At 32.6% G+C, this 13,761-nt stretch overlaps 1 protein-coding gene across 1 annotated transcript; it reads right to left on the reverse strand.

Annotated features, from left to right (window-relative positions):
* Positions 1-667: 667 nt before the first annotated feature.
* LOC122278657 (shikimate O-hydroxycinnamoyltransferase-like) lies at positions 668-1,387 on the reverse strand. The gene has a single exon (XM_043088841.1). It carries the CDS (start codon positions 1,385-1,387, stop codon positions 668-670), a length of 720 nt encoding a protein of 239 aa, XP_042944775.1.
* Between the last annotated feature and the right edge of the window lie 12,374 nt (positions 1,388-13,761).

The raw sequence follows: 13,761 nt of genomic DNA on the forward strand, positions 1-13,761 counted from the left end.
ATAAAATGATTTATTTAAGAAATATTAAGTTCTAGAGCCAAACCTTATAACGACCTATACACAGCTTATCATGTCATAAAAAAGTCATATTCATTTGCCAAAATGTTCAGATTTATTACAAAATAAAAATAAATTAATTCAATTCAATTCAAACATATATATATACGATCAATAAATAATATGCTTGAATTTCATTTTCCTACTTTATAAGCACTCCTTATTTTTGAAAATTAAGTTTCAAAAAATCTTTGATTTGTTTTTTGCATATATGCATTGTGGTCGGGATGTTTACGAAATTATTGTACGTGCCGTGGTAGGTGGAGGCAGACTGGCTGGTGGACTTCAAATTTGCAAGGTTTTTTATATAATTATTTTCTAAATATTTTATTATTATTTTAATTATTCAATAATGGCAAATTTTGCAATAGTTTCCAAACAAATCAACGACTATGGGCAAGTCCTAAAAATACAATGAGATTCCAACAATGATATCCCAAAGGTAGTTTATATCCATCACTTTCTCAACTGACAAGCTCAAGGAAATAAACATGGAACCTAAGATCAACATAATAGCAAGCAACGTATGTACAGCTTCCCTTAGTGACAATGTATAGCCCGCCACCTTTACCCACATATTCTACAGATAAACAATTTAGTTTCTGAATTTTTACAGCCCATTACCATGGTGTGGCATGTCCTCATAGAAGAGCTTCTTAAAAAAATCCATGTATTCTGTTTGCAAACGGAATGCTATGAGGAGACATCCATCAGCAGTTGGACTTGACATGATGAACGACTTGCCATCATCATTTAATAATCCTCGACCGACGTTTATTGGCTTTCCCCACCCATAATCCATACCATAAAATGGCAAATTAATCCAACTTCCAATAGAAAAGTTGGGATTTCCTAAGAAATTAAGTGTTTTTGTGTATGCACGAATATGGAAGTTACTCCTCAAAGCACTCACATCCTCCTTGCTAGCTATAAAATCAAGAGCGGACCTTATATACTCATCTGTCATATGATTGATAACTTCCCTTAGTTTTCCAGCTGAATAACTAAGTGGCTTGGACAATAGGTCACCATGGACACATGTTGATGTCACTATGCTATGAACTATGTTGCCAAAGTATCCTGCGGGGAGAGACGGCTTCAAGCGGCTATGAAAATCAAGCCTTAAGTTAAGTCTTGTTGGTTGAGAGTTATCACTTGCTCGTGCCTTGCATATACACCCCCATAAGTGGCTAGCGACTGCTTTGGATCGAGAATAAGGTCGTTTCACCACCATTTCCATGTCTTGATGTGGGATCTCGTTGGCTTTCTTCCTTAGTCCCTCGACTTGCTCTTTGGTGACTTTCAATATGGTGGCACAAGTTTCTTTCATCTACTCCTCTTTGTCATTTGTGTGTCCTAATAGGAGTGGTGGGTTTGTGAACTCTATATGCTCAAAGCATGGAGGTATAAGTGGTTTGGATGATCGTAATATGGTGCAATCACGAAAAGGCATCTCATTCTTCTTCGATTCATCTCCTTGAGCCAACTTGGCCCATGCGTTGAAGAATTTAGCTACAGACCACCCATCAACTGTTAAAAGAAGAACAGAAACTCGAAATGGAGAAATGATATGGAGTAAAATCTCATTGTCATTGATTGGTTCTAATGATACAAGCTACTAATATATATATACACATTACAAAAGTAGGAAAGAAATAGTCCTAAAATTAACTTTTGATCTTTTATTGAGTTATAAGTAATCATTTGTAGTAGTATGGACAGCATGGATAGGTAATGCTTTATATCAAGCTTCTTGACATTTATACTATTGTGCTTTCTGTGCAACCATGTATTTCATGACTGAGTCTTGCTTTTCTTCTTTTGCTGCTGCCTTTTTATTTCTTGAGTGTTGTAGTATACTTTTCATCAGCTTTTGCTACTACATGTATTTCTTGGTACATGTAAAAGCGAACAATTTTGGCAAAGGTCAGGGAAAGAACAAGAGAAAACGAGGTGTAGTAGAATTGAATTGGACAAAACGTAGTATTTTTTTTTACTTGCTGTATTGGTTGTCCTGCATATTGTGACATAGTTTGGATGTAATGCATATAGAAAAGAATATATGTGATAACATACTTGGTACATTGATGAGCGTTGATAAAAAAAAAAAAAAACAAAGGACACCATTACGACGAGGAAATATCTTGAGAGAATGAGAATTAAACATAATATTCGTTTGCGGATGGAAGGCAACAAGGTGGTTATGCTGCATGCATCTTCTGTACATGATTGCAAGGTGTGAGGTTGCCAAATGGTTATACTTCAAATATCAGTAGACACGTGAGCCCTGATGACTGGAAAATTAGTGAACTGAAAAGTCATGATTGTCACGCGTTTTTATAGAAGGTATTACCGGTAGGAATTTGTGGAAAGCTGACATCTAATGTACGTGCGTGTCACCATATCAGAACTCTATATGCTTTTCAAGGATTTGTGTGCTCGAGTAGTAAATCTAAATATGTTGTAGAAGATGGAAGACGACATTGCTACTATACTATGTAAATTTGAACAGATCTTTCCACCATCATTTTTTGATGTAATGGTCCATTTAGCAATAAATTTACCCTGAAAGATACTGTTGGGTGGACCGGTGTAGTTCCATTGGATGTATCCAATTGAAAGATATTTGGGTCGACTGAAGTGCACTATTGGGAATAAAACTAGAGCTAAGGGTTCAATAGCAGAGGCCTATATACATGATGAATGGTTGACATTTTACTCTCTATATCTTCATGGTGTTGAGATACGATTTAATTGTCAAGAGCAAAATACTAATCTTGCTGCTCCACCTCCTTATGAGCTATCAGTGTTTTTCCAAAATGTATGACCCTTGGGAGCACAAACGGATTACGATTTAATTGATTAAAAGTTGGGTAAAGTTCAGTGGTACGTGTTGAATAATTTTTGGGAGATCAATGACTATCTCATGTATGTCGTTGCATACTTCGAATAATTCTAGTTAAAAAAATTTAACTATAACTTTTGTGCTCAAAATAATATTGTTTTGCACTTATATACAGTGAGCACATGGACAAACTTAGGATAGAAGGTGTAGAGAATATAGAGGCAAGACATGAAGAAGAATTTTTCAAATGGTTTGAACAACGTGTATGAACTAAAATTGCATATATGTTAGATTTTTGAACTTTTAATTCTTGGTAACTTTTAATAAGCATATACTATTTCAATTGTTAGATTTTGGAATAACGTGCTCGTGATCTTGGATCAGTTTATCCTTAATTACATGCACAGTTCGAGGTATAGATTTCATACTCTGGACCGTGAACATAATTGAAAAACACTAAAATGTGGTGTGTTGGTCGAGGGGATTCATGGAATAGATGATATTGACTATTATGGTGTCATACGTGATATTATCAGATTGAAATATCTAGGTGAGTCTATAACATATGTCTTTAAATGTGATTGTTGGGATCTAGGGGTGGTCGAGTTTCGATACATAGGGATAATCACTTTACGAGTGTCAATATTGCTTCTAAATGGTACAAAAAATAAATCTTATATTATAAATTCATGATTTAAATGTTGTCCAAGAGATAAATTCACACTCCAAACAGATATAAATACTAAATACATGACATATTTCATGTGCCTATCTCCCTCCTTCTAAATTGAACCAGAGAGACAAATTATATGTTTGTTGCAGATTTGGCAAGAATTTCAAAGTAAATTATCCCCAAGTCATAAAAAGTAAGGAGATTCCAACATTGATGTTCATTACTTTGTCATCAACTGGCAATTTCATGGAAACAAAGAATTAAGGAACTTGATCAAATCAAAATTATAACAATCGATACTATTTGGTTTGTTCTCACAAATCATTTCAATATATCTCATCTCGTCATTATAACTTTTTTAAATTTTCATAAAAAATAAAATAAACAATTCAATTTTTCAAATTCTAAAATAAAATTAATATTAAAAAAATATATTCTAACAAAATTTTATTCAACTTTTAACTTTAATTTTAATTCATCTTATTTTATCTATAAAAACAAACGAAACCAGCTTATAGTGGATAGCCTTGCATGCCCACCTCGCCCACATTTATTCTATAAATAAAACGATGTTAATTCAGTAATATTTAGTTCTAGCTAGCGCCAACCGTAGCGACATACAAAACTTCTTTTTCAACTTCAACTTTTTTTTTTTTTGGTCTCATTTTATCTGCACATGTTTTATTCCTCTTAAACTTTTTGTGGCATCCTAGCTCCCACCTCAACAAGGATCGTGATGCCGAAATGTTGGTTACATGAGTCATACAATCATTGCACATTGTTATAATAAGTGTGTACACACATACTTCAAATAAATTATGAATAGTTATATTTGCAGCAGAACTAAAATTAAATAAGTAAATGAATAAAACGTCATAATCAATTCTAATTAACAGTACCAAAAAAAAATTACATTCCAACCACAGTATTCATAATTCACTTGCCATGAACCCATAAGTAAATAAATAATACAATCATCTTTTTTTTTTTTCTTTTTTGGTAAAATTCATATATAGCACTTAATCAAAATGGGGGAAAAGCCCCAATCCTCGATCTTTTGGTGGTGCCAGATCTCTATGCTCATCTACCTCCAGACTCTTTCTTTGCATCAAAATTTACGAATCGTAGTAAAACTACCACAGTGAAATTTCACAAAATCTTAATAAGGGAGACTAAGACTAAAACTCAAGAATACATGCAGGTGAAAATGAAAATTATGCAAACCATTTATAAAAAAAGGAGAAAATTATAATTTAGCATTTCACTTTTAACCAAATTCAAGAATAACCAAGTAGCAGTCAATTTCAATCATTTGACACAAGAAAAGAAAATTGTAGTTTATACAATACAATGAGGTTAAACATAATCAAGTAGACCTCATGGTTATCTCCAACAAGCAACTATCCAAACGTGCTTACCCCTACTAGTCAAGGAGCACCCACTAGACCTATGACATTTATGCCCTCTAAATCTCGATTGCATTTCATGAGATTCCTCTATAGGGGATTCCACTTCATCAGATTCTATTCTGGGAGAGTTTTGAACAAAAAGTTTGGATAGATCCATAGCTCTTGTTGCCTGTTTTTTGGGTATGACCTCTTCAAGAGTACCAATAAGTCTTCTGGGGAGTCTTATCCTTTGCAACAATAAGTCTTCCATGCTTCAGGTGAGTTTTATACTTATTAATTGTTACCTTATTTAACTGTCCTATAGGGAAATCGATCTTTACTTGAGTATTAGCTATCTAAATATGAGACTTCACTATTTTCTTATTGTTAGTAAAGGAATTTGGTAATAGCTTGTAATTGAACGATCCTTTGAACCTCCTGTTTACATTGATTTGTACAAGGATCATGATGAGACAGCGTCAAAGTGTTCTATTTTATTTACTTTTTTGTTTTTGGCAACTTTTCTCCCCTTAATGGCTAGAGGACTATATCATCAAAATGACAATCTTCAAAACGAGCATTAAAAACATCTCTAGTTAAAGGTCAAGGTTTTTAATGATGGAGGGAGAATCGAAACCAATATAAGTTCCAAATCTACGTTGATGACCCATTTTTGTGTTTTGGAGAGGTGCAATTGGAACATACACAGCACAACCAAAAGTACAAAGATGAAGAATATTTGATGGTTGGCCAAATGCAAGTTTCAATGGAGAATATTTATTATAATTAGTTGGTATTATTTGAACCAATGATGCAGCATGCAAGATTTTATGTCCCTAAGCAGAGAGAGGTAGTTTTATGTTTTTAAAAAAATGATCAAGCAATTAATTGCATATATTTAATAAATGAGTCACCTAAACCTTTTTGAGTATGTGTATGGGAACAGGATGTTCGACATTAATCCCAACCGATATGCAATAATCATCAAAAGTTTCAGATGTAAATTCTCCTACATTGTCCAACCAAATAGACTGAATTGGATAATCTACGAAATTGAGCCCGCAATCTAATCATTTGTGCAAGAAGTCTAATAAATGCAACATTTTGAATAGAGAATAAACAAACATATGACCATCTAGTTGATGCATCTATTAAATTCATAAGATATCTAAATGGCCCATATGGTAAATGTATAGGTCAACATATGTCTCCATGGATTCTTTGTAAAAAAATGATGAAGATTTAATAATTACCTTGGAAGGAGATGGTCTGACAATTATATTTCCTTTGGAACATGCTACACATGGATAATCAGTTGATAAAAGAATCTTCTTGTTCTTTAAGGGATGTCCAAATGAATTCTTAATTATTCTACACATTATAATTGATCTAGGAGGGCTAAAACGATTATGCCAAAGCATTAAGATATTTAGATGAGAATACTTCTGAAGTATTACAACATGTGATTCAATTATTTTCAATATTGTATAATATAATTTTGAAGAGAAAACTGACAGTTTTTTCAATATAAATTTATGGCCCAAAATTATTTTTGTAATTTAAAGATATTCATAACTATCTTTATTGGTGGTTTCAACATGATAATCTCAGCGGAAGAGATTTGGAGATCTATTTGTGTGTGGATCGGGAAAGTGCAAAGCAGCTTGTCTAAATTTACTAAGATTTCCTTTGTTGATAAGGAAAGGTTGAGGGATTTGAATATGCCTATTATTATGATTAAAGCGGCCGATCGGGTTAAATTAGTGTATTGGGTGAAGCCATAGCATGGAAGATTTAAGTTGAATATTGATGGCTGTAGCCTTTGTTATCCAAGGAGTATAGGAGCATGTGGATTAATTTGTGATATGCATGGGGACATGGTTCTTTCTTTTTTGTGCTATCTTGGTGCAGGTACTTATAATCTTGCAGAGTTGAAGGCTTTGTTAATTGGGTTGAAATATTGCCATGCTTTGGGTCTACAATAGGTGGATATTAAGTCCGATTCATTGGTTTGTGTATCCTGGATTCATAAATAGTGCTGTGGTGTTTGCTATTTAGAGGAGTTTTGGGAGGAGGTTTTGAGATTGTTCAGAAATGATGATTTTGTTATTAATCATACTTATCAGGAAGGTAATGCTCTGGTAGATTATTTAGCTAAAATGGGAGCTTTGGGCTCAACTACTGTCTGTAGATATTCATTGAATGTTCCAAAATATCTTAAAGGATTGATTTGCACTCACAAACTATCCTTGCCTTATTTGAGATGTCATTGAGTAGTTGTTTTTTGGCATTTTTATTTGGTTTCTTCAGTTGTTGTTTTGCTTGGCTTTTAGGCATGTTTAATGATTTCTTTTTTTTAATCTAGTCTGCGTTTGTTTTTGGTTAGGCTTGTCCTTTTTTTGCATGTTGGATTCTTTTATGGAAACTCCCAGATACTTGAATTGTAACCATGGTAATCTTCTCCACAAGTGAAGCTTTATTAATAAAATTGGGGAGGGGTCACTCTTGGACATGTGATTATAACTCTTTAAAAAAAAAAAACCAGTATGATGAATATCTTTAAAATTGAGTAAATTTTTTCTAAACTTTGAAGAATACAAAGCATCATGAATATAAAATTTTGTTCCTTTTGGTAACACGATATCGGCTCTTGCAGAGTCTTCAATTAGGTTTGATTACCCAAATATTGTATTGATGTTGGCTCTACATAATGTTAAATATTGAAAATATTTTTTATCTTTAAGAATTGTGTATATTGTACAATTGTCTATCAAACACATATCTTCACCAATTATCTTGGAATTGGTCAATGCATCAAAATATAATTCATGTCACCTGATAAAATATATATATATATATATAACTTTATGAGTGCAAAAGAAAGTTTAACATGATATATTAAAAGATAACGATGCAAACATCATATAATTATAATAAAGAAATAAAATTAATTGTTGTGGTCATACGCATCACTAATCAAAATATCATTATGTCTGTTTGGATCTATAAAGAAAATAGAAAATATCAAGATGAGTTAGGAACATCAAATTTGGATTATTAAAATAAGTTGGATGATCTTCTGGATCATCGTGGTCGACAAAATTCATTTCGATCCATTTTTCTTTTTCCTTCATAGATGCTTGATATAGGTCCACCAAATGTTTGTACCTACGACATATACATGACTAATGCCCTTTCATACCACACTTATAACATTTATCTTCATATTTCTTTACAAGCTTATTCTAAAAGTTTTTGTTTTCACCTTACTTTATCTAAGTGTGGTTCAACTTCTAGTGGTATGGAGCATTTTTCTTTGGAAAACTTTGAGTATGCCCCCCTTGATTCTAATAGTTTTTTCTACCACATCTACTTTTGCAACTATAGTTTCCTTTATTATGATGAAATGAGATTCGATTTACTTTAGGGAATGGAGTGAAACTGGTTAGACGAGACTGATAATTTTTCATTAATAACTCGTTGTTTTGTTCAGCCACTAGTAAACAAGATACTATTCCAAAATACTTAGTGAACTTTCACACTTAATATTATTGCAGCATGAGCACATTCGAGGTATAAATTTATTATATATTTAATTTCAAACATATCATCATTAGTGGCTTTTTTGTCTATATAATTTCAATTATACAACTTCAAGTTCATATAATCATAACGACTTATGGGATGATCACGGTCTTTCGGTAAAAGTATTACTTTCTTAAACTATCACATAGAATCAATGTATCTTTTATTATGAGGTATTCAATTTTTTAGAACAATCTTTCAGGGATACTTCATTTCCTTTCTTTATAGTACTTTCAAGATTGATTCATTAAGATGAATCTCAGCTTCAACGATCCATGATAAATAATTATTGCCAAAAACATTGAAAACAAAAAATTTGAATTTGGTAAGATTTGACATGATCTATAATAAGCATATTAAGTATGGAAAGAAGTATTCAGAATTGAACTCTTATATAGAAAACATGAATATGCATCACATTGATATATGATAATATTATACTCTATACAATATCACATATATCATAGCCAAATTTTATAAAATTATTTATATTGCAATAAGCATATATCAATATTTATAGAAGAGAAACTTACAGTATTTCGATAAGTTTTATACAAATATCTTGTCAAAGATTAAAAAGAAAAACACATACACACAATGGTTGGTAGGAATCTCTTACTGATAACGTGTTGTAAAATTAAAGAGAAGTAACAAAAGAATTAAAAAACCAGAATATGTGAAACTAGTTTCTTAGGAACTCAATATTATTTCTCTCAACATTTTTTTTTTTGTTTTTTTTTTGGTGTCTACCACAAATGCTCTTAAGATTCCTTGTTATAGGCATAGGAGGATATATGATATTAAATGGATACATGACCTTAAGAAATGACAATACATGAATCAATGAGATACATAAACAAGGGAATAATAATACATGAATCAAAGGGATATATGAATATGTAAGAATTTTAATAATCATCTACTAAATATATGGAATGTATTTTATTACATTAATGTATTTATAACAATTTTATAATATTAATGAAATATTTAGTACTTTTAATTTGTGGATGTGGTAGGTGCTTCGTGGATGTGGCGCTGTCGTTTATTTTCTTATTGAAATTTATTAGGATTGATTTGATTATATAAAATTAAACTATCTCATTTTATCTCATTAAATTATATCTTAATTTTGTTAATTTTTCCATCATTATTTTGCTCCGTAGGTGGTTGAGAGGTAGACATCTCGGTGACTGCTGTAGCCCCAGCATAATTGCATATCACGATTGTAAATGCCTTTCAGCATGAATGTCTAGGTCGCAATTCGTCTATGAAATGTACTACAGTTACATAAATAAATTTTATAAAAATATGTAAGAATTTTAATAATCATTCACCAAATGTATAGAATTATTTTATTATATTTATATTTTTATAATATTGACTAAATATTTAATAATTTTAACTTGTGGATATGGCAGGTGCTTTGTGGATGTGGTGCTGCCGTTTATGTCGCTGTTGAAATTTATTAACTTGCTGGCCTTTCTATAATTATTGTGGGCAGTAGGAGGTTTAGACGTATATTGCAAGGTGTACCTTTTTATTTTTCTGTTTTTTAATTTATTTCTTTTTTTTTTTATATATATTTTAGAAGAGTTGATACCGCATGTTTAAGAGTGACATCTTTCTAATTTTTGTAAGATACCCTCATTTAAGATGGATGAATACCATAATAAACACAAACACTTGGAGGTTTACAAGATTGAGAAGGAAAAAAAAAAAACAAGTATCCAAAAACAACCTTATTAACCTAAAAAGCCAACTGTTAAAAAAAAAAAAAAAAAAAAAAAAAAAAGCCATCGAAAAATAAAATAGGATACTAAAACTTGAAGGCCTGAAGACACAGTTTGTCAACTTTCGGGATCTCTTTAAGATTGTGAAAAACATTATTGAAATTTGTCCACACTCCAGAGTTCTGATCCAAAGATATGCATTAAATTTGCCTTTGCATTAAATTCACTAAAGACATGCATAATCTTAAATTCTAATATAGAGAGAATGTCTTGTATCATTTTCCAATAATTTTCAAGGTACCATATGCTACATCTTCCTTTTGCCAACCAATTAACGACTAACAATGAATTTAATTCAATCTCAATTTTTTGAAGAGCCAACTCTTGGCAATGTTGTAAGTCATAAGACAAAGCTCGTAATTCAGCTTAATTTATTACACTACAACAAAAAATTGATTTTGGAACGATTTTGGTTTGGGACAAAATGAAAATCGTCCCAAAAAGTTAGATTTTTGAACGAAATATTTCGTTCCCAAAAAATGATGGATAGTCCAGACCGTTCGAACGGTCAAGATAGGGATGAAATATTTTGTCCCAAATTAGTTAAACGTTCAAACACTAAATGTATACCATTTGAACGTATAAAATTTACCATTCGAGCATAATTTTGGCGCGTTAAGTAAAATTTTTTTAGATGGAAACTGATTTTATCGTTCGAATGTTAATTTTTTATTTTTATCGTTCAAACGGTGACCAGGGGTAACCAATTTTTTATTTTTTTGTAGAATTATATTTATATTAACTAGTAAATATAAGAAATTGGTTAATTAAATAATAGGAATAATATAAATTAATAATTAGTTTAGAAAATATAAAATAATACTATTTCATAGTTAAATACTGAATTTACAAAATACAAAATATTGTCCATACTTAAAACAAAAACTAAATAAAAAAACAACAATAGAAGGTAATAATTAATACCCAAGTCTTTGCACACTTCCTCGACTGCAGCTATACGTTCCTTTATTTGTGTCAGTCGAGTACAGATGGTGACCTGAGTCGCAGACATGGCATCAATCTGTGTACGAAGCACAGACACATCAGAATGGATCTCCGTACGCACTGCATCAATCACCGCTGATGTCTGTTCGTTGATCGCTGCACGCACAATCTCGTTCATCTCCTCACGGGTAACATTGTTTACTGATGCCTCGGCCTATGTGAATGTCCTAGCAGCTGATACTCATGATCTCCCAGCTCTGCATCTCTCTGAGGATCAACCTGATTTGGAACATGTCCACGAAAACGCAGTCTTGAGTGTCCCGTGCTGCGTTAGAGGGTGGTGCTGTTTATCGGTCCCATCGGCTCTCGTTTACGCTCGACAACATCAGGCACAACACCAGCAAACAGTAGAAATCGGGTGATCAGGATCCCAAACGGCAGTATATCCATCGAAATGTACCGAGACTTTGATTGAATCCTATCGAATATATACCCCACCAAGTCGATAGGAATGCCACGAGCGACCCGTATCATAAATTTCGTCCGATCAATGCCAACCTTTGTCTTGTGCTGCTCTGGGTCAATGTTGTTGGCAATTATCAATTTTAAAATCTTGAAGAAAGAGAATAAATCTGCCTGTTTGATACTCTTCATCCCGTCATATGGTGGAGCATTTGGACCAACAACCAAATCCCTCACCTCATGATCAGCAAGGGTATCGACCTCATTAGTATAAACTGATGCCTCCTCCTTAGCTGTCTCCGCCTCAGCTGAAGGATCAGACTCTCTAGGCACTATATTCGGATATACATCTGGCAACATAGGAATATCGAGATGCTCAGCAAGTAGTACCCGTGAAAATACAACAGGTACTCGGACGGATATCCTGTAGGCCCCTCCATCATCGGGGCTAGCACTACCGAGCTCTCTATAGAACTCAGCAACAATATCAATATAGGAGACTGGCTCCCATGCTTCCTCTTGTGCTCCTAGGATATATAGGTCCCCAACCACAATCGCTGAAGATTGTTGGCAGTGAATGACCCTGCCAGACAAGACTCTGGAAATCAGAAATCTTCACTAGTCGATCCAGTAAAACAGTCCTCTCCCTGACCGGACCATTACTAGTCTCACCAATATTGCGTCACTTACGTCCCGCCCTAGAAGAAGACATTATAATCAACCTGAAATTTACAATTAAAAATTAGATACACAATATTAACAATAAAAATACATTAAATAACTATTCACAGTATACATCAAGGAATAGTAATTTAATAAAGTAAGATATTGTGAACAAAATAACTTTTAATAAATAATATCACTTTACTTACTATTAATGTGATTAATATTAATAGAAATATTAATATTAAATTTTATATTTTTAAATTATGACATTAATTATATTATAATATAGAAATTATTTTTAATTAAAATTGATTGGAACTATAATATGGAAAAAAAACAATTAACAAATATTACTAAAATGAGTTTATGCCGTTCGAATTTCTGGAATAGTGATCGAACGGTAAAACTATACCTTTGAACGTGTAAAGCAACGTTCGAATGTTTAACGTTTACCGTTCGAACACCAAACGTATAGGTCGAACGGTCAATCTAATGTTCGAACGTCTAAATGAACGGTTGAACGGGTTACTACTTGGTCCAAACGTTTGAAACATTCAAACACCATTCGAACGGTTTTGATTAACGGTTGAACGATTGGATGAACGTTTAACCAAACGTTCAACCGGTTAGTGAATATCGTTCGAACGCTTTCTGTAGCGTTTGAACTAGGAGTAAATGATATAAAATACTTGTGGTAATCATCAATTTCAGTGATCATATTAACATGCTCAAGGAACTAAGAGTAAATGATATAGACCAGAAACATAAAGAGGTGTTCCCGAGATGGTTTGAACAACGGGTAATGACATTACATGTGTGACACTCATTCAATACATAAGAAAATATTGATTTTTTTTATTGATATAACAGAAGCTTTACTTAATATGTAGGTTGTACAAATGCATACCAATAATCCAAACGATATATCAGATGAACTGTATGCATTAGCGCGTGACCCATCGAGACGCGCTACAAGATATTCTGCATGTATTTCTCAGGGAAGTAGGTATCACACAATAGATCGTGATCATTATAGGAAAACACAAAATAGTGGTGTCCTAGTTGAGGGAAGTCATGATGGAGAAAATATTGATTTATATGGAGTGATTGTTGATATAATTGGAATGAAATATTTGGGGGAGCTTGTAGTGTATCTGTTTAAATGTGATTGGTGGGATTTAAGCAATCCTCAAACTGGAGTCCGTGATGATGAATATTTTTTGAATATTAATACATCAAGAAAATGGTACGAGGATGATCCATTTATTTTAGCTTCTCAAGCATCTCAAGTATTCTACTTAGATGACCCGAAGTTAGGAAATCAATGGCGAGTAGTACAAAAATATT

The sequence above is a fragment of the Carya illinoinensis genome, chromosome 10 (genome assembly GCF_018687715.1).
Source record: "Carya illinoinensis cultivar Pawnee chromosome 10, C.illinoinensisPawnee_v1, whole genome shotgun sequence".
NCBI lineage: Eukaryota > Viridiplantae > Streptophyta > Magnoliopsida > Fagales > Juglandaceae > Carya > Carya illinoinensis.